At 48.2% G+C, this 21,830-nt stretch overlaps 2 protein-coding genes across 4 annotated transcripts in view; one reads left to right on the forward strand and one right to left on the reverse strand.

Annotated features, from left to right (window-relative positions):
- CCDC50 (coiled-coil domain containing 50) overlaps positions 1-1,089 on the reverse strand; it is a 38,120-nt gene extending 37,031 nt beyond the window's left edge. For both annotated transcript variants that reach the window (XM_082003626.1, XM_082003625.1), the window contains exon 1: positions 256-1,089. In XM_082003626.1, coding sequence (XP_081859752.1) covers positions 256-304 — 49 coding nt within the window. In that variant the 5' untranslated portion in view covers positions 305-1,089. The remainder of the gene's footprint in view (positions 1-255) is intronic.
- Positions 1,090-12,837: 11,748 nt separating this feature from the next.
- UTS2B (urotensin 2B) lies at positions 12,838-21,367 on the forward strand (the record flags this gene model as incomplete). Of its 2 annotated transcripts, none has more annotated exons than XM_082003385.1 (5): positions 12,838-13,213; positions 15,436-15,537; positions 18,498-18,535; positions 19,506-19,599; positions 21,342-21,367. In XM_082003385.1, the coding sequence occupies exons 1-5, from the start codon at positions 13,060-13,062 to the stop codon at positions 21,365-21,367; spliced, it is 414 nt and encodes a 137-aa protein (XP_081859511.1). In that variant the 5' UTR covers positions 12,838-13,059. The 2 variants fall into 2 exon arrangements, with proteins under 2 accessions (XP_081859511.1, XP_081859512.1); XM_082003386.1 differs by having other exon boundaries at positions 12,838-13,183.
- Between the last annotated feature and the right edge of the window lie 463 nt (positions 21,368-21,830).

Here is a 21,830-nt window from a genome sequence, read left to right on the forward strand (position 1 = left end):
GCCCGCCCCGCGCGTCCGCGTCGCGGCCGGACCACGGCGCCACCCGCCCCCCCCAGCGACCCGGCTCTACGGGGAGCGCCGAGAACCGCCCCCGCGACCAGGAAAATTTAAAGTTATAATAATTAAAAAAACCCAAATAGTTTCTCCCCTTCCTTCCCCCAGTGCCCCCCGAGCCGCACCGTCCCGTCCAGCTCCCCCCACCCGGGGCTGGGCTCCGCGCCGCCCCCGCTGCGCTCCCCCCGCGGTGACCCCTACCTTCTTTGACTCCGGGCAGCTTGGAGTGGTCGATGCCGATCCCGGCCATGGTGGGCTGGGGCCGCCGGGCCGGGGCCGGGGCCGGGAGGGGTCGGCGCTCGCCCCCGGCTGAGGGCAGAGCGGCGGCGGCACCGCCCGCGCCCCGCGCTACAAAGTTGCCAGCGGATGGAGCCGGCGCGCGCGGCCGTACGGCGCGGGAGAGGGGACAGAAAGCGCCGGGCGGGGCGGGGCTGCCGCTCACCGCCCCTCGCCCCCGCCCACCTCGGCGGGGGGTCCCGGGCTTCCCCCCCCCCCCTTTCCCCGGCAGTGCTCGAGTCCCAGTTCAGCGGGGGGGGCAGCCTCCGGGCGCGCTTATTTATAGTTAATTTTACTTTTTTTTTTTTTTCTGGGGCGGGGGCTGGAGACCCCCTAATCCCGCCGGGGCGGCTTTTCAAACCGCTGGGACAGCTCGGCTGCCCCGGCGCTTTCTCGTGCCGGATTCGGGTGCCTTTGCCCTTGCTCCCTCTTCCCGAGCCATCCGACCCCGGTGCTCGCGTGTGTCCCGCCGGCCTGGGAAATGACAAGGTGCCCAGGCCGAGCCCGCAGCCGCTGCGCGGGGCACCTTGGCCTTCGCGGGGGAAGGGAGAGGCGTGCGATGAGTTTGTCTGTCGGGACGGGCACGTCCCAAGGAGGGCAGTGCGGGCGAGGGGCTTCTGGCCAAGGAGCACCTTGGCAGGCCTTTGAACCCCGGCAGCACTCTGCCACGTACGGGTTAGAGCCGGCCTTCAGCAGAGACGGGGGGACTGCCAGCAGCAGAGAAAGAGCGTGGGATGATGTCCTCTGGGAAAAGGGGGGGAGGTAAGAGGAAGAGGATTTGGGATTTAGGAATGTCTGAGCTCCTCCGAGCAGTGCTCAGCACAGACAGTCACTCATGTAGACTGTTTTGATGGCAGATAAGCCTGCATCTCAGCAGTATGCAAGAAGCAGATGAAATCATTATTACGACAGTTGAGTGGCCCCCAGCTTCTGCTCTAATGTCCCATGGCCCCTGCGCCATTGGTGGGTACAGGGAAGCACGGGTGAGAGGGGGGCTGAGCCTGCCTCCTGCCCCCTCTCCCCAACAGGCTCCGGGGAGCTCCGTGCCCTGGGTAACTGGGACGGGAGCTCAGAGGGAGACATAGCAGGGTGTGAGATCTCAGAAAAGGAACCAACTGGGGGAATAATATCCCAATGTTATTAAAAAGTAAAAACATGAAAGAAACTGACTACAAAAAAGAATTGATTTCCCGAGGGTTAGCCGTGTGCTACTCCAGAATTTTCCAGTCCTGTTTTCTGAAACTGAGGCACTGTCTGTCCTTAATTCTGCCCCTTTCAAATGATGCTTCGTCATCCCCAAAACAGGTATGCTTAGAGTTTGTCTTTAATCTGACTGCCTTTACCCTTCCTTCAACTGCTCAGCCTTCTCCACAGAAAAAGACACTGAATTGTTTATCTTTATGATCCCTTCTCACTTACAGGCACCTAGCACACCTCTCCTCTGTGCCTACATGTGCTGAGAGCTGATGAACCTTCTGCCTAGGAGGCCATTGTACCCATTTACTGAGAGGTGGGTGGTGGTCGGGGTGACCCCCGCCACACAGGTACTCCATATGACCATACAGATGGGGATTAGTCACAGGGTCTTGTCCCTCCAAGGGGCAGCTCACACAGATTATCTTCTGTCACAGTCCCAGCTCTTCCCAGCTGCTCCCTCTAATCCCCCGCTATTCACACAAGCGATACAACCGACTGCTTGCAAATAATCCCCGTGGTTACAGCCAGCTCCATGCTAAGGAAGAGTCTAAAAGTCCCTTTCCAGTTTCTCCTAAATTTGACTTTTTCTGAACTCGTTTATTCATCTGGACATCCTTCACCTTTTACTAATCATGCTTTTTGATTACTGGATAAGCATTTATTATTGGACAAAAGTCAGGCCAAAAGAAGAGGCCAAGCAACCAGAAATACACAGAAGTAGCACAGGACATACTGATCTGACCTAGGTCACAGCTTTCCAAAACTGTAATATGTTTTTTTCCTCCCCATCTCTCTGTATAAGGTATTCAATACAAAGCAGCAGAAGCTGAAAGCCTGAAGCATTCACATTTACACAGCAGCTTTAATGCAGACCCACCTTTATGACCACAACTTTTAAGGTGCCCATCCCAGTGATTGTGCGTTTTACTCCATGCACACGGCTCTTTGCTCTAGTCTTCAGTAACGAATTCGTGTCATATTAACTTGTCTGGTTAGGGCCAAAGCCAGCAACATAAATTTCTCAAAATCTGCACTGCACTCGAGATACCATGTTGGTCTGATGTGACTTTGGCTGCTGTTAAGAGAGCACTGTGTTCCTGCCTATGTGTAGCTTCACTAAAGCAAGATCTGGTACCTGGTGCTCAGGGTCACAGCAGAGTAGTTCCTGAGGTTATTGAGTTCAGGTTTCTACTAAAGTGTGTGGCTCCTCATGCCTTCCTGTAGCTCCCTTAATCATGAAAATTTATTTGTTCTTGCAAGATCTGCTGAAACTCAGTGATACCAGTTGGATAGTGATCTCTGGTGGGACTCAAGGAAACTACAGGAAGACAAAGTAAGTGACATTATTCCCTTGGTCCTGGAAATGAGGGGAACATCTCTAGCTGTCAGAGCACAGAAAGGCTGGAACAGGCTGCTGAGAGGGGTAACACAAGGAAACCCAATGAACAGCATTTATCAACACTGTTCCCTAAGGCCCTACACAGAGTATTTTCTTTGCATTCTTGACATTGGACTTCCCTCTCATCTCAGCCTGATTTGAGGTATATTCAGATGAAATCCCCGAGACTGGAAGATGGCATGAATCACTTGAAGATTATAGAAGGTTTCAAAGACAGCTACAAAAACCAAAAATGAGCACATGGAAACCGAGGATGAGAGGGAATTAAACAGGATCCAAGGAACGAGTTGCTGATATAATGCTAGCACTGCAGCAGCATCACATCTTACAGTCCCAAAGGGCTCCTCATTGTGGTGGATCCCAAATCACCCTCTCAACTCTCACTTGTGTCTAAAAGGTGCTGCTCCTAGGCAAAAAGCATTGAAGGTGTTTGTTCTGCTAAGACTGACATCAGCTTTTCCTGTGCAAATTGTACATACAGCATCTAGCTTGACAAATGGCATATGTTGCAGTGGGTAGTTGAATACCAGTAAAACTGGGAAGATAATAAGATTATGACACTTCAATTTTTATAAAAGCAGGTACTAAATCTCACAGGAGCTTCTGTTGAAAGACAAAACCATCTCATTTCCCAGGACAAAAGCAACTGGGAAGCTGATGCAGAATTTGAGCTGAAGTGCACAGCACACACCTTTAACTCTTCTCTCACGGAGTAACCTCACTCAGGAGGGAATTTGCAGGGCTCTAGTTCAAGCCCCTGCTCAAAAGCAGGGCTGGCTTCAATCAGTGCCGTGCCCAGGTGACTTTTGAAAGTCTCCAAAGCTAGAAATCACACCACCTCCTGTTCCATTCTTTGCTCATTGTGATTTTTCTCCTTATATCTAGGTGGACTTCTCCTTGCTGCAGCCAGCGACTCTGGACCCCTGTCCTTGCACTGTGCACCTTGTTTGGTTCTGTGCTTTCCATTAGCTACTCTCCATGGCAGACCCCATGCACCAGGCACACCATGACCCGTGAGGAGCATGCTCCAGCAGACAGCTGTGGGCAGGGCCTCAGAGATGGCATTGCAGCTGGGACCGTGCCACCACACAAGTCTTAAACCCCAGGGAGCCCCGGGACTGGGCACTTCCCCTACCCGCACTCAGGCATCTGATCCTGTCCCCAAAGACATGTCACCCCTGGACTGTACCCAGATTGTCATGCTGGTGCACCACACGATTTCCCAGCTCTCACAGCACTGACAACACTCCTGAGGCAATGTGCAAAGCAGAGGATGGAACTGTTAAAAACAGATAAAAGCAACACAAACGGACTGGCCCTCAGAAAAGCCACAGCAAGCTTTTAGGGGCAGGAGCTGCCAGGCAGAGCGCTGGGACTAGGAGCTAGGAGTGCCTTATGCAGCTAAGCTCTTTCTGCAGGCAGGGAAAGAAAAAGTTGTGCTTGCTTCTTAGATAAACTGGGCACCTCTCCAAGTGTCCTGCTGTCATTTTAGGTCAACAGGATAACAACAACTGTGAAATAAATTAGGCCTCATCAAGATGTTCACTTTCAACAGAACAGTCTTTGTTAAAGTTTCCTTAATGATGGCAAGGCTCGCTTCCAACTGATGAGGCTACTGTGGGAATAGACACAGATGATGATGATCCTACAGGCAGGCATGTGTGCATCAGTCAATGGTCAATGCAAAGGGATGGGAAAAAAATGGTTCTAGCTGTCTGCTGTTATCAGGTGCTGCATAAACCCATGTCCAAAACATTTGGGTCAGTGGTGACTGATGCCAGGGGACTGACCTGCCTTCTCACCTGAGGTGGGCACATGTGCTTTTGTTTTTCTCCTCTCTGACCCACTTCAGTCACTAACCTCCCTGCATTGCTAAGCTAAGACACTTCAAGAGAGGTCTGAAGTCCTGTGCCAGAAGGAGCGGATGAGAGGAAGCAAACATTGCAGCATTGGCACAGAGCACCAAGAAACAGGTGTGCAACTTCCATAGGTAGGTGAATGGTGCCGGTGGGAATTCAGACTCCCTGAAGGACAAGGAGAGCAGGAGCCTGCAAGGATTAAGGTATTATAAAGCACACCGGGGTAATGAATGGGGTGATTGCAAAGAATGAACAAAGAGGAAACTAAACTTGTGGTTACATGTAACATAATGAGGGGCACTAGGAAAATCATGAGCTGTGCATTTACAGAACAAAGGCTGTTGTAGACCAAGTTGGAGAGAGAGCCCATGTCAATCTGAAGTCAGGTATGATGCTGCTCACAGCTCAGTTACGTGCACAGATCAGATCTTTGTATAGGCTAGCCTGGAAACTGCAAGGTGCAAATTAGCTCTGCATCTCTGCCCACAACTTTACATATACATTTGCAAGGGTTGTAGTTTTGGTGATTTTTTTCCCCCCCCCCCGATGTGAAACAGTCTTAAGTTTCACATCAGCAAGAGACCAAATGCCTTCCAAAAATCTCCTTTACCAATGAAAGTGAGAAGTAATACTAGAAGTGGCACATTTGCTACTTTCTTCTTCCCTCATCCGCTGTGCAACTTTTCTTAGGCTTATAAGTCAGAAGAAAAAAACCCACCCGAACAGTATGCTATTCACTTAGTGGTCTGCAGGGAGCTGCCTGCAAGCCCACACAAGAGAGGCATAAGCAGCCTAATAAAAGTGGCAGGTAGTGGTGAAGCACCCTGGGTGGCGCTCAGCTGTTCAGTCACTACTGCCTGGATGAAACTTCAACACACTGATGTTGTTAGAGGGAGTTTTGTGGGGGCTGAAGTCAGGGCAGTTCTTGCCTAGAAGCAAGTTTGCTATATTCCACTCTGAAAAATTTGTAGATCTACCTAAAGATCACCTCTTTTGGTTTCCACCTGCCCATCCTTTTCTGTATTGAAAAAATGATCTTGTGTTATAATTTCTGTCAGCTTTTTTTCCCAAGCTGCAGGGTGGCAAGCAGTCTAGAAGGTGACGGATGGATATGTCCTACAGTCTCAGCTGGATCCCCCATTTCAAGTCATGATTTTGTATATGCAAGTTTACCTCCACAAAGCATTGATGTTCACTCAACAAAACATTATTTCGCATGTGCAGAAGCTATCGCAGTCTCAGCAGCCCTGGGTGCAAATGAAAAGCTAGGTAAGGAGATGGGTTCTCTGAAATGCAAGGATTATGGTTACTTGCGCAAATTTCCTCAAAGCAAAACAGACCTGTGTACCCTCTAAGCCTTCCCTTGGGTGACCTGTAGTAAGAGTTTTCAAAAAAATCGGTAACATTTCTCAATAAAACAAAAGGCCAGATGATGAGTACTGAGAGGAGGAAGAGTGAGAAAGGGGAACGACAGTGTGAAAGTTGGCACTGGTAGCAGACAGGGTTGACCTCCACAACCTTAAAAATGCCCCAACCAGCATTTTTAGCAGGAAATCACCCAGCCTTGTCTAGATGGCCACGTTACCCAAAGTAGTACATGCAAAAACTACATTCAATTTAGACTTACTGAGGGTTGCTGACTGAAGTAGAAGGAAGTGTGCAAAATTCAGGGGAAACATTCAGAGACAGATGGATGCATACACTCACAACGTACAATGGTTGTTGACCACACCAAAGGATCCTTGCAGAGGTCCTTGATGCAGGTAGCATTGAGCATCGTCAGCCCAACGTCTGCAATAAGAAAAATCAAGAGGCAGCTCATTCCTCCATGGTCACACTGGGAGCTGCCAAGTCCACGACAGCCTGTACAGACACCAGTGAATTTCACCAGCTGGTGGCTGCAGCGTGGTCTGGAGGACACAGTGCCTGACCAACAGCAGCCTTAGAACTGCTGGGGGACTAGGGTTTTCTGAACGCATAACTCCAGGCAGGCAGGCAGTGCTCTGTGCGCTAGCTGTGCAGAAGCTATCCCAGAACCAGCCCAGCTACCCTGGCAATTTCACCCAGAAGCCAGCCTAATTAACCCTTCCCAAGGGCCACACTAGGATGCACATACAGATTTTCGGTGGCCAAGCTAGGGTTGACACCTCACTGGGGAGATGCATCAGCTCCCTGTGGACAAGCTCAGGCAGCCTAGCACAGCCTCCTGCTACTCAGTAGAGATAACACATCTCATGCTTCCTTCCCCTTACTTTCCCCTCCATCCAGATAGTGGCAAGCTCCATCAGAAGTCACATGCCAGACCACCACTTTGGGACTTCCTGTGAGCATGCAAGTCAGGAAAAGTGATAATGACCACCGATACCCATCTCCTAGAAAGGTTAAGCTGAGGTCTGCCACTATTGGCAGGGTGATGGATTTGTAACCACATTTGCTGAGGGCAAGCCCCAGCTCTAGAAATTATGTCTTGTTGGCCATGTACTGCTTTGATAACTCAGTTGTCATTTCTACAAGTGGATGTTCTTTATTGTCCTGTAAATAATGGAGAGGGAAGACGTTCTCCAGAAAACCAGGCAGACTTCTGCTCCAAATCATTCTCATCCTTCCTACTTCCATGGCCTTTACTGGGGAACTACCTTCTATAGGTGATCCTACTCTTGCAAAGACACCTCACAGAATCACTTACTCAGAACCCTGTCAAGTTCAGGGGCACTGCTCAGTCATCATCCCAGGTGGACTCAGGGCTTGCAGAAGGTGAGTCAGACAGAGGGGAATCAAGCTCAGGGTAAATCTGATGGTATAACCAGGCCATTCCAGATCATACCTCTTCAGGACACTGTCCTGACACAGGGGTCAGATTTGTCCCTCCACAGCCACACCAATGTTTACCATTCAGGAGCATCACTGGAAATTACCTTAAGACCTGCAGGCCACAGCACATTTCAAAGCAGAAAAGGCTTCTATATTGCCTTCATCTCCTCACTGGGAGCCTCAGCCGAGTAACCCCAGTCATCAGGGATGGGAGATTGAGACTAGAGGAGGTGGTCCAGCTGGGGATTAAAAGACAAAGGTGAGAATGGTACCACAACTGCCTCTGCTCCCTGCTTTCTCTCCAGGGGCTGCCTCCTCCCACAACCAAAGCTTTTGCATTCCTGCATTACTCTCTCAGCCCCTCACTCCAGGAGGATACTTTGGAGCTTGCTTGTTCTCTGAGAAGCTGAATGGTTTCCTGATGGCCCCCCGAGTGGATGTGAAAAGCCAGGCAGGCAGCCCAGCTGCCCTTCTTACCCTGCGCTGCCTTAACCATGAGGAACTGCTTCTCTTTAGTATGATGCCCGTCTGATGGGAGCTGGTGATGCTTCCTTCTGTGTGCTTTGTTGCTTGCAGCGAGGTGGCAACTTGAGCTGCTCTACACTCTGGTTTGGACCTTTCCCTTTTCTTTCTCTAAGCAAGGATACAGTTAAATGATAGCATCTAATTTTATGGCAGTAACAGGCCAAGCGACAGCTGAGTCCCAAAGACAAGCACGTAGAAGAAGGAACAAATTGCATGAGTCAGACTAAAAGCTTCATAAATATTGACTGGTTTTAACAGTCCCCTAAGGAACAGAGAATATAATTTTATAACTACAACTCCCTCCCCATTATGCACTCTCTCCTCTCAGGGAGCTGTGAGGGGGGCTGCTCTCCCGGCTTATGTGGACAATATTTTAATTCCTTTCTGCAGTCAAGCTGCTCTGTCAGGGACTTTGTACCACACATCAGCAGAGTATCTGAGCGCCTTTCAGTGGTGCTTTAAATAACAGCATTGGAATGGGTTTTCTTCTCTCAAGTTTGGCCCAGGGTAGGGGTGACGCTGGCAGCGGAGAAATCGGACATTAAAGGTGTAAGGAATGAAGGCTGAAGAGGACAGCATGGTTTTCAGTACCTTCTACTCTGATTCCTACCAGGTGAAGCACAGCTGGAGACACAGAAGAGCAGACAGGTGCAATAGGAATATCAACAGAAGAGACAAAAGGTGTCAGGTCTCCAGTGGTGAAACAGCCAAGAAACACACTGTGGAAGAGAGAAAGGGCTTGGCTACGGAAACAGAAACAGTTTGTTGGGCATATGAATAGACAGAGGTGATAGAGGCACGTGGTGGGACAGAGGGGTACACGAAGTCACTGAACAGGATGGGGAGCAAGATGACCTCTGACGTTGTGTGTGACATTCACTCCACCCCTGATGTGAGGGCAGCTCCCCTTTCTCGCCTGCTAAAAGCTCACGAACTTCTCCCTGCTTTGTTGGGGCTGTCAAGCCCCCACCCTCCCTTTCCCTCTATGAGGCCTGTCCTTTCCTCATTTTCAAATTTGTTTGTCATTCCCCACCCTCACCTTTTCATAGAAACACTCTAGGCAAGAAAACAAGACATGAGTCTCCCCATATGTACGGCACAGTATAAAATCCTTTCTCTACCAGCTGAGACTACCTGGTGGCAGCCAAGACCCATCCTTGGTGCAGAGGCTGCAGGACAGTTCATATGCCCCTTCTTCCAACCTTAAGTAAAGGCTCTTCCCTGACAGGTCCTCCCACAGCAAGTTCTTTGTTTTGGGACCAAGCAAACTACGGTTAAGTGGAGACCATAAGACCATGGCAAAACCCATGGATGCTGTTGAGGCTCACCTGAAATACAGGATTCATGTGATATTTTCATGTGTTCTCAGGAAGCTCTGAAAAGAAAAGAATATCCTCTTGGTCTCCAAACCCCAAATGTACAGCATGCAAAGTGGTCTGGAAACCTGCCACTCCAAGCTGGCTCTGGAAAGCAGCCCTTTCACATTCTCCTCGTTTCAGCAGCTCAGCACTGCCTCCTGCGTCTTAGAAGTCACTCAAAACCCACACTGAATTCCCCTTCTCTGAAGCTTACTCTGAAACAGTAAGCGTTACTGCTTTGGGGTTAAACTAAGGTTAGGTTATTTGGGGACTGCCTGTTTTCCAGAGGCAGTCCTAGCTCCAATGAATAGATCTAACAGCAAAGCCCAAAGTGACTTCAGAAAAAATGGGATTTTATATAACATACCTGAAAGCCTTCACCACTCCAAGATCTACCTGGCAGAGAAGAGGAGTCTATGCACAGAAAGAAGCTGACCATTCTGAGGAAGATTATGTCCAAGAGCAGTGAGGGCCAGCTGCTCCCTAGGGAGCAGGGAGCCAAGTGCAGCAATGCTGTCAGCAGGACAGGGACCCATCCCGAGGTGTGCCCAGAAGCAGCAGCCAGATTCAGTCAAGAGTCCCAATGATCAGTGAAGTCCATGATGATGAGGCAGGTCCAGGGTCAAGCTGAAAGTCAATCCACTAGTCAGAACCAGGCCTGACAATAGCAGCTAGGGTCAAACACAGCCCAGTGAACACCAGACAGATTCACACTGATGGAACATGTCTGAGGTCAAGCAGGAAAGTCAGCCTGCAGGTCTGGGTCCAGATCAGTAGGGGCCATAGGCAGACAAGCAAAGATACAGCTAAGCTGCAGACCAACATTCCTTCACCATAGCTCAGGCAGAAACAGAAGGAATCCAAGGCCGAACTTAAATGGCACTCCTCAGCCTGCGGGCAGGGAGGGTGGTGGAGGCCCCAGCTGAGGCTGCTCAGGACTGTTAACAGCCTCAGAGCCCTGACATATGTATTCATCTCTCACTCAAAGCTGTGCAGGTGAGGTTAGTGGCATCTGCTTGGGCCAAGTCTTCTCTATTCCTGCCCTCTGGACTCATTGGCTTTGTCCACCCTTGTCAATTTTCCACTGTGATTGTGTTTTATTACCTGAAGTCTGCATAGCTTTATGAAAAGAGAAGCTTCTACATGAAGAGGCTTAGGCACACTAGGACCATGGGAAGTAGAGGTGGAGCTCGCATCTTCATGTTCTTATTATCTTTGAGCTCTAGACATAAGTACTCAGTGGATGATGTAGAAGACATTATCACCGAGTGAAGTAATAGGGAGAATACAGACACTATGTTGTTTTCCTGTTGAGAATAAAACAGGTAAGATCAATAAAATGTAATAGTATTTCCAGGACTTAGACAAATGAGCTAAAAGCAAAGGAATTTTCCAGGTGGGAGTCTTACAGAAGCCCAGCACTGCAAATCAACTATCTCATAATGCAACAAATGCAAAAAGTCCACTAGCATCTGGCAGCGGCTGTCAGGCATCTATCCACCCACCCACCTGCTGAGAGCATCCACCCCTCCTAGCATCCAGTAATCTCCCTTCTTGTACGTAAATGTAGAATAGCAGTCCCCCCTCTTCACCAGGGCCCTCACTTGAAAGAACTGGAACACTCTATACGTGAGTTTCTTTGGGGGCTGAACAGTTGCAGAGACCCAGAACTGAAGTTTCTCTGCAGTAAAAGAGGAAATCGCGAGGAATAGCTCGTCTTCCTGAAAGAGCCTGCCAAAAGCCCATGATACCTTACAGCCAAGGGTAGGAAAAAACAGCCAGATGTCTGTGGATTCTGCATAGACTTAGATGAGATGGGGAAACCCAACTTCAAGGCAAAGTTAATTTCACAGCAGATCTCAAGAAAGACTGGTAGGGACCTGGAAAGCCGTTTAATACCAAGTAAAAATGGACCTGACCTTCCCTTAGGAATATAGTTTTGAATCAGAGCTACTATTGTCCACCCTGGATGCCTGTGCAAGCTGGTGCTCACCAAGTTATGGCCTCTGCTTCATGGGGGATGCTCACCTTCACCCAGTTTGAAACAAGCAGCTTAGGGAGACAGAGGCAGCTGGAAAAGTGTTCCCTGTAGGATATACCTGTCCGTCGGTCCAAACAGAATTTTGTGAAGAAGAAAAGGGGAGTAATTCAGCTGGTTGATCACTGGTTCACAAGACTAAGGGAAAAGACAAGTTTGGGGGTTTTGTACATATTATATCTGCAGGGAAAATTTTGGAATATTTCCTCAGTAGAGCAGTATTCCTTAATGGAAGCATCACATTCATTTTCATAGGCACTTCTTGCAAAAAAATCTGAGCCTCTCCCTCTCCATTTAAAAAGTATATATTAAAAGGGATGTTAAAAGGGGCTAGTCATTCTACAGCTATGCAAGGTGCACAGCAAGTTGCAGGGAGAGCTGGGGACCAGAAGCCAAAAGCCCAAACATGGAAATGATGTTGTCTTGTAGTAAAGATGAAACGCAGGTACCATCAGATGAGGCTATGTTGGGTAATCTGGCATGATGTGGTGTCAAAAAAGCACACAAAGTGAGTCACTAGGAGTGTATGTACAAGTCAGAGCTTGGCCAAAGTGTAGTACAGATGATTCAGTTCTGCAGAAGAAGCAAAAGTGAAGAACAAAGTTTAGTGCTGTTACTATTACAACATTTTTCTTGGTAAGGTTGTAACAAAAAACTAGCAGCAGGTCCCTGATCAATAGTGATGGACAGGCAACAAATAGAAGCCAAACCACGATGTAGTCATGACCTGAGAAGACAAGGAATATGTGCAATGTGCCTCAGTACTTTGCTCTAAACTAATAAAATATGGCTGCGCAGCTAGAACCAGCATCTGACCTTCCGCTTCTTTTTTTACCCCAAGAAAAAACTGAAGACAATTGCCCATCCTTGATGTATTCCATATCTGCTGCCAAATCTGCACTCCCCCACTCAGACATAATCCCAGAATAGGGTGTGATGCCTTTCCCGTTGACAAAGTCATAAGTCACAGTGAGTGAGACGCTCAACATCCTCCATTCAGTTAAATGAAAAGAGCTCTCCCCCTCTGTTTCCCACCACTTCAGCACTCATTATATTTCACATTAATTAATATAGGCACTAGGAAGTGGGATGATAAATTACAAAAACCCATTAACCTGATTCTGTCCAAACTGGTGACATACAGCAACTTGTACATTAGACAAATCTTCCTTGCTAATGTGGGATTCCTCATGTCTGAATTCCATTAAAGCAGCAGCCCCCAAAAATTGGTTTTTATGTATACATATGTATGGAATTTATGTCAACATGCATGGACGGTGCATGCCTGTGGGAACATCAGAATTCATTAGGTCAGTCTGATATGAGATATATTGAACGGGTTCCATCTGACGTCTGTTACTGGGTTGTTCTGTCCACTCCCAAAGGAGTGAATCATATTGACAGGTTGAATTATAGCTCAAAAGACATTTTCCTCCCCTCCTCCAAAGGCCATTTGCAATCACGGCACATCCACTGCCTCTTAAAAGTGAGCTCATCTGGCACTGGGTTGCATTGAAGTCCTCCACCGTGCCTGAAGGAAGAATGCTTTTGGGTGGTGGGAACGTGGAGAAGATGTGGTCTGTGCAGCTGTTCCTTCAAGTGCTAACCATCTTGACCGTGACTCTGTATGTCCCATCTACACATGGAGAGCCTTTTTTACTACAAGGTAAGCTGGAATACAGCTTAGAGGATGCAGGTAGGTGGTTATCTTTTTTGCTTTGCTTTGCTGCTTGTCATGGCCAATGCAAGACTCTCTTATCTGTGAAAGAAAATAAAATGAGCCTTGAGCTATACTAAACAATCAATTAACATGGGTGCTACCCAGAGACTTGTTCATATTGGCATGAGCTAAAGCTGTTATTCTGGTCTGCAGCTGGTTGTATGACACATTCTGCTAATCAGTAAAAATATCAGATCTGGTGAAATCTGGTAAGGGTAGCTCGTTCTATCCCAAAACAAAATTCCCGAAGAAAAACGTTAAAATATCAGAGAGTAGCAATTCCAGTATGTACCATATGAGATTTGACAGCTCATAAATGTCAGTAGTAGGGTGCTGCTAAACTTTTTTTATTCACAAAACTTCTTTTTATATGTTCTTCTCCCATAATTTAAATTAATCTTGGCTTGAACTTATTCTGCAGGGAAATGTCAATCATTAATCTTCTCTCTTAAAGAGACTTGGCAGTGGAAAAAAAAAAGAGCAGCTAAATATAGACTTGAAAATAACATTACTTTTCAAAGGATTTTTCCTCTTATATCACCTATTTATTTTTGTAATGACAATCAAAACATTCCTGAGGCCACTCTGTCCAAATACTGCTTCTGTTTAGTTTTTACTGGAGTGTTTATAGGTTTTTCTTCTGTAGCAAATCCCCCAAATGACTAAAAGTAGCTATTTTAAAATCATAACTGTCTTTCAGACTTAGGAACGGCATTTATAGCACTCTACGCTAACGGCAAGTTTTACACAGCGGGTAGCTCTGCTAACTCCCTCGGGTTTATTTCTAGAGATCACAATCAGGACCAGTGGCTTCAGCCGCAGCGCGAGGCAGGGTTGAGTCTGGCCAAATATTTGGAACATCGCTTTGGCCAGGGCCCCTCTGCTTCTGCAGATTTATGTGGCTTTAGCTAATGGAGCTGATTCCCACATACTCATAAACATCTTTAAGGCTCATCTGGTATAATGTTTTGTCTCATGTGTATCAAAAATGCTTACATTCACCCCATCGCAGCTATGTAGGTTGATGGTTATACGAGACCATCTTCTCCTTTCTCACCTCCTTGAAGGGAGTGAGCAGAAATCCTAAAGATCCTGGAAGAAGAGAAAATAAGCTTTTCTGCATAATTTCTTAGTATTTTCCACAGATTCTGTAGGCATCTTCTAGGGCTTTGTAGGGTCTGAGTGTGGGGAAGGGGTGTTCAGACTAAAGATTTTGGGGAAAGGCCATTCTCCCTGTAAAGTCTGGTTCCCATTCTGTCATTTTCAAAAATGAACGTTACATTCAAGTTTCAGATGATTCTGGAAATCTGTCCAGCAGAGCTGGGAGGGTCTCAGAACCTCAAGGCTCAGATTAGTCCCATCCCTTGTGTCTGCTGGTTTCTGCTGAACCCTTGACCTTCACAACCATTCATTTGAGGGCATAGCCACAACCACTAAAGCAAAACCACTGAGAAAGCTCCCTAAAGAGGCCTCATAAAGAGGTCCAAATTGCTTTAGGACGGCAGCTTGGGAAGGTTTTTCCTGGAAAACAGAAAAATTCTGCATGGCCTACAGCTACTGTAAGAGTCTTCCTCGGGGATCAAGAGGCTCACTTTAAACTCCTCCACACTTCGGCTCTGTTCAGGCTCCAATACCACTGGCAATCAGATAGAGCAGCCCCAAGGCTGAGCGAGTGCAAGAATAAACTGTAGGGCTGCAGGGCTTTTCAGCTACGGTACCCACACATTAGCTCTCATGAGGAACAAGTTCCCACCTCTGTTGGCCCTGGGAAGACGGATGGGGTGAAGGGAGGAGCACCTGCAGTTTTGAGAGGAGAGGGTCTCGTGGGTTGCTTTCTGGCTTTGCAGAGGCATCTGCTACCTCCACCGTGCAGGAGAGGTTGGGACTGTCTAAATCAAGGTGATGTCCCAGCTCTCTGCAGCCAGCCATGCTGACGAGGCTGCAGTGAGACTGGCCAGCAGCCCGGAGCTGGCGGGGAGGGCTCCCCCATCCTGTGCAGCCCTCGCTGCCTGGACATCTAATTCTGTGCTCACACATCTTCCTCTTCCCGCAAGCCCCTTCCACCCTGACAAAGCGCTGACAGAAGACATTTTCTTTCCACTTTTTAGCCTTCTTAATTTTTGTTTTAGTGTTGGGGGCGGGAAGGTCCATCCTTTTTGTCATTAGAGATGGAGAAAGGTGTGTCTCATGTGCTGCAGAGAACCGAGTGCTTCCGGAGAGAGAAGACACAAATCATGAGGACACACTGCTGACTCTGCTCCTTAATAAGAAGCTTGCATGGCGGAGACCAGAAAATATTGGTAAGCGAAGGGTATGGGAGATCTCAGTTTCTTCAATCTGTGTTTGTATGAATGTAAGGAACCTGCTCCTCAGGTTCCTCAGAAATACCGACTGCTCAGAAAGTGGAAGCACCCAGTACGGTGCCTATACATGATTAACATCAGGTATTCTGCATCACGGGGCTCCTGGACCTGCTTTTGCAATGTGATGTAAAGCTGCCCAAAACCACACACCCTAAATCCTCAGGCACTCAACACTGAGCTGCCAAGGGAGCACGTGTGTGTACATAACTAATAACGAGAACAGATGCTGCTGAGTCCCTGTGGCTCTGCTATCCCTGAGACGCTGTGTACTACGCCTGGGGCATGGGCCAGGCTTGGGAGTCACCTCTCCGCACCCCACACATCCCCATGTGCTTTTGAGATACAGCTCAGTGTCCTGCCGGCTAAAACCGGCTGGACCTTGTGAGCACACAGGGCAGTGTGTTGAGGTTTTGCAGAGAGCGTAAGGCTGAGATCCCTTGGGGTCAGGTGTAGGTTGGGACAACAGCAGTGGGAGCTCCCGGCTGAGCCTGAGCCCCTGCTGCTGCTGCAAGAGGCTAAGACAACGGGCTTTTCCCACGCAGCGGAGAGGCCAAAGACGGGCCACGTGGAGGCTTTTCCTGTGTAGCTGCTCTGTGAATAGGCATCAAATTTAAAGCCACCCACATGTTGCGACAGCCTCTAAGCTCAGACCCGCTGAAGAGGAACTTGGGCTGTCCATGACACTACGCACGGCCATCACAAGCCCGCATGCTTTACAGAGGTCAGCTATTCCCACGGCCACCGCAGCCAGGGCCGGGTTTGGGCTGTATGTGGTGGTCTCAGAGCAGGAAGCTGCCCTTCCCTGTGAAAATAGCCGAGAACGGGGCCCAGCAACAATTCTGTTATGAAAATACATTCACCAAAATCACTCAGTGCTCTTCCCCAGCCCCTTGTCAATGCAGTGAGGCAGTGGTTAAACAATCCTGGGACAAATAAATAAACACAAATAAATCAAGTCCTTATACTAACAAAGGCATTCTTCTTGCAAAGGGGATGCATTCAAGAAATAACATCTTTATGATTGGTTTATGGATTATTGCACTTATTGCTCCTAGAGGAAAGGCTGAATTTCATGCCAGACAATTGAATATAATGAATCTCTGAGCAGAGCACAGACAGAGGATTTACAGCAGGCAGTTTCTCAAGGCTTCATCCATAAATTAACTTCCTTCCTCCTGCCTGAGATAATCTGTTCCAAATTTCGACCGCTGTTCATTTTCTATTCATAGCAGTCATTGGCCAAGCTTATGGTTTGCAGAAAGTAGAGCCAAAATAGGCACTTGAAACTCTGAAAGAGGTAAAATAATAATAATAATAATAATAATAATAATAATAATAATAATAATAATAATAATCTCTTAAGTGGCACTTTTCACTTGTAGATATGCAGGCCTGGCTGTTTCAACCTTATGGATATGTAAAAACTTGCTTAAGAGGATTCTGCCTGAGGTCATTGCTGGCAGTGCCAGGAACAGAGCCCCCACCTCCTGACTCCCAGCCCATCCCCATCCCCAGACCATCTCTCAAACTGAGCCCTGATGTAATGGATTTGCTTAGGAATTGCTGCTTTTTCTGTTGGATGAATATCTGTCAGAAAATATTCAGGATTTTTCAGTTGGATTGTTTCCTTCTTGAGGGAGAAACTGAGAAGGCAGTCAGTGCTTTCTTGGCACCCTCCTGCTCAGTTTCAATCATTTAAAGAAAAAGCCCAAGTCTGGAGATGTGTCTGTGTGCTGAAGTCTTATCTGCAATCAGGGGGAATTATGTCCTAAATCCCCTTGGAGATGCAGACCGATGCCTGCTGCCACATTAGGAGCAGACAAAGGAGGCAGCTCCAGGGCTGGCTTTTGCCTTTCTTGTGGGGCCCAGCAGAGACATTCTTTAGCTCTTTCCTGGCTCTTCTGCTTATTTTAGTGCATTTTTTTCCCAAACTGGCACTTAAAACCAGCTGATCACTTTGTGTTTCCCTCCCAGGAGAACTGCTGTAGTCCAGTCACTCAGCTTTGACTGAGCTAATGTTTTCATGGTGTTTTCCATTGTTCCAACTATCTTATTTAAAAATATTAATTGTTTTTGACATCAGTTTGTGTCTGGAATAAGGTACCTCAGTCCTCAAGAGGAGTGAGACTGAAATCCCCCATCCCTTCCTGCAGCTTTCCCTATTGCTAGTCCAGGCTCTTCCCAATTCAGCTGGAGATTTCAGTTCCCATTCATAGGCACCTAACTTTCCCCTTCTCGACAGGATAACTCAGGGCGGCTCATTCATCCATCTGCATATTTTTTTTAGAGTCTAGCACAGTGCGGCTCAGCCTTGAGATCTCTAAGTCTGATGAAGCTGGTCCCCAGGTCCCTGTGCTCCCCTAACATTTAGAAGTGCAAAACCCAGGCTCTCCGTGCTTCGTTACTGCTCCTGTTGCTCCACTGACAACCCTGATGTTTGCTGACTTACAAAGCAATAAGCTATGCTAGGCTAAATCTGTGTCTTCTGACTTCTGCCTGCATAGGTGCTGCGAGGGTAAACAAGTCTTGAAGGAAGCAATGGGAGTTCATACAAAAGCCCAGTGACAGAAAAGCCAGCGTTAGGGATTTGCTGTTATCAGGATGAAAATTAAAAAGCAGCAAAGAGGCTCACCTGAGCTGGTATCATACAGTATGTGACTTTGTTGGGCCGATGAGCACGGTGAACCTCGTAATGGAGAATAAAGGTAAAGTCCCACAGTATTCAACAGAGAAAACCTGCTTTTCTGTCACTGTTTCTGCTGCCATAGATTTGGAGATCACGATCAGAAAATATATGATTTTTTTGTCAACCACTGAAGAGGTTAAATGAAGAAACTTTTGGATTTGAGCTTTGGGAAGCAATGCAGATACTGATGTTAGTCTCTACTTTCTTGCAGACTGGGAGCTGGCAAAGAAATTTGAAGAGCTTGAACAGGTGAGAGGAGCAAATGCACGGACACATATATATGTATACTGCTGCATGAATAGCTAAAAAACTGTGCATATAGTCTTCAAGCCCTATTCTTCTATCTTTACATCCTGCTACTCTTCATTCTGCTGCTATAATGTAAGCATGTATGACACAAAGTGAAAAGCAGAACGTGGGCTGAATAGCTGCACAACCCGAAAAGATAAAACGAGAGCAAGGCTACAGACTAGTGCAATGAAGGCTGAGGCAGCTCTTGCCTCTGCCACCAGTGAAAGGCCAGTGAAGGCTAAGCCAGGAAAAAAATAGATGCCAGCGGAAATCTCCATGGAAGAAAAAGGAGGGAGAAGGGGAGGCCTTGCTGCCTTCCTAGGCATTGCATCAGCTGGCTGCATCCCATTACAGGTTGAAGTTAGAGGGATAGCCACTGCACACCTAATCCAGACTGATTTTTATCTGGGCTCTTTACATCCTACACCGAGTTTCCAGGAACAGGGAAAGGTGTGCAGCAACCTTGACATGGCTCCCATTGTGACCCAAACCCCACAAGCAGTGGAAGCCCTATTCACCTTACTTTTCACTTCAGACTGAAAAACCGCAGTGCGGTAGGAGGTTGCCCGCTCCTACCCTAGGCTCCTCGCACCCGTGCTGAGGGACAGTAAGCTCCAGCTTCATGGGGGCAACTCTGCCGGAGCAGAAGTCTAGATCGTGGCCATAGATGTTCCTGTAGCTACAGATGGAGAAGAGGGTAGGCAGAGGGTGCCTACACTGCGGCCACCAAACAAGCAGCTTAATGGAGGAGGACATGAGGAAGTGTGAGTGCTCCAAAGGCAGATCCTCCTGGAACGGTCCTGCTTCGGTGATGCTGTCAGCCATGCTGCCTGTACCTCCCGCCGCTGAGCCACCCTGCGCCTGCCAGCAGGCTGTGGACCTCCCCATGATGGGGCATTTGTTTACTGCTGTGTTTGTTTTTGAACAGCTGGAGAAGTTGAAGGATCAGCTCTCAACTGAGGAAGGGTCAGAGGTGGCCTATGCCTTGGAAAGTCTCGCAGCACCCCAGCCCAAAAAACGCGGTAGGTTTTGGGTTAGAGCCCTGCAGCCGTCCTGTCCAGCTCTCATCTCCAGGGTTTCCTTTCTGCAACAAAGGCAGCGACAGTAAACATGCCCCAACTATGCTGAAAAACAGGTTGGCAGCTTTTCTAGCAGTCCTGGCCCTCTCTTGTTAACGGCTGGCTGGTTTAGCAGCTGGTGAGATGGACCATGTACCCAAGCCTGTCTGCTGTTGGGGCAGATACGCTGGGTCTGCACAGCCAGGACCTCACGGGAGGCAGTCAGTGTTGCATCCCTCTTTTCGCAGAGGAACATGGGGTTAGATGAGCAATAAGTGTCTGTCCAGGAGGGGGTGAATTCTGTATGAACACATCCCTGCAGTGCACCCGTCGTTTTGCTCTGGGCGCAAAGCTAGTGCTGAAGGCACTATGAGGCATGCGGACTGCATGTGTTCCCCTCTGCCAAGGTCACAGCCTCCCTACAGAGGAAAAAAGGAACACTTGTTTGTGCTGCTGAAAAGCAGCTGAAAAGGCTGTAGAAATGAACCAAGAATGCAGGGAACTAAGATCTGGTAGGTCCCACAGTTGGTCTCCAAGCTTTGTCCCGTCTGTATCCAGCGACCCAAGAGCATATTGCACCAGTGCTCCTGCACAGCTGCCCCGGCGAGCACGTGGACGATGCGCTCATGCTGGCTTTCAGGGCATTCCTCCACAAAGCAGTGGCAGCCGTAAACCAGAAATGCCTGATGCCAGATGTGGCCTAAAAACAAAGGAGCTCGTTCTGCTCTTACCCCACATGCTCCGTACACGTGCAAGCTGCCAACCTGCCAGACAGCCAAGAGAAAATCCCTGTGTGCAAGACTTGCTTAAGCGCTTAGGTGATCCTCAGACAATCTGCAATTTATATGCAACCCTGGAGGCTGTCGTTAATTTGGCTAATCTAATTCATGCCCCCACCAGTCTGGAAGGTTAAAATGTAGATAAAAGTACTTCCCTCTGCCAGGTTTAGGTCAGATCCTGCCAGAAATGAAAGCAGAGAATCTTTGCCTTCATCTAAAGTCCTTCCAGTCTGGGATGAGCTCGTGTCTCAGCATGAGCACTGCTCATTCAGCAGCAGCCCTCTCCCAAGATCCTGTTTTCAGGTAGAAATTTCTTCTCATACTTGACAATAGGAGACCCACACAGGATTCAAAGAGCAGGGTATGCTGGTGATACAGCTATTTTTTCCAACAACAAAATGTGCGTCCTTCCCTAATCTAGTCTCCTTAGAAAGGCCCACAGAGATCAGTGTTGTTTGGAGGACCGTTAGCAGCAGAGTGATAATGACTGTGTTTTAAAAAAAATTGTAAGGACCAGATCCAGCCTCTCCAAGTCAGTATCCTGCTCTTCCAGTCAGCCACGGGTGAAAAACCCTGCACACACCTCTGAGGCAGCAAAACTGCTGGCCAGTAGACAGAAAAGAAAAAACTGACTCCTGATACTGCTGAAGTAGAGCAAAAGGAAAAGCAAACCCTTATTAAATCATGCAACACAGAAACAGCTTTTGGACCCCTTATTTACACTGTAAGCAGCTAAAAGAAACACCTTCTAAAAGTGTTATGTGAAGTCAGAGCTGGTTATTGAGATGTGCCCAGAAACCACAATGCTGGCTTCACACCCCAACTCTCTCAAAGACATGGGGCTTTTGAAACCCACTCCAGGGCTAGAGCAGGAAGATAGAAAAAGTCCCTTGGATACTAACATCCTTCTCTTGTACCCCTTCCCAGCCTGCTTTTGGAAATACTGCATCTGAAGGCTTGCCAGGACTGGAAGATGAAGATCAGCCCTTCCCCAAACTGCCTTGCTGAGTGTTAATGTGTTAAGAGTTTGCTCTGTTCTCTCATCGTGCTGCTAACTTGGATGCCATCCTCCACAACCACACCACAGCCAAGTCTAACGGTGACAGGAGCTGGTAGCCCACTACCACTCTCCACTGTTCCTTCCTCCCAGGTTTAACCTACCGTGTTCTTCTACCTGGAAGATGCTTCCCAACTTTCCTTGCTGTCCCGTGTGTGCCATTCCGTCTGCTGCCACTGTACACTCTTCCCCTTCTCACCAGGTCCCCCGAGGCACCAAACACTAACGCGGTCCCTGTGAGCTTGGGCCTCTGCCCACATCTGCAGACGTGGCTGCGGTGGTGCCTGGGTTTCCCGTCGCGTCCTGCCAGCAGGTCTGTGTTGCCCTAACACCCGCTCTCGGGACGGGATGCGAAGGGC

This window comes from Phaethon aethereus, assembly GCF_964289735.1.
Source record: "Phaethon aethereus genome assembly, chromosome: 9".
NCBI lineage: Eukaryota > Metazoa > Chordata > Aves > Phaethontiformes > Phaethontidae > Phaethon > Phaethon aethereus.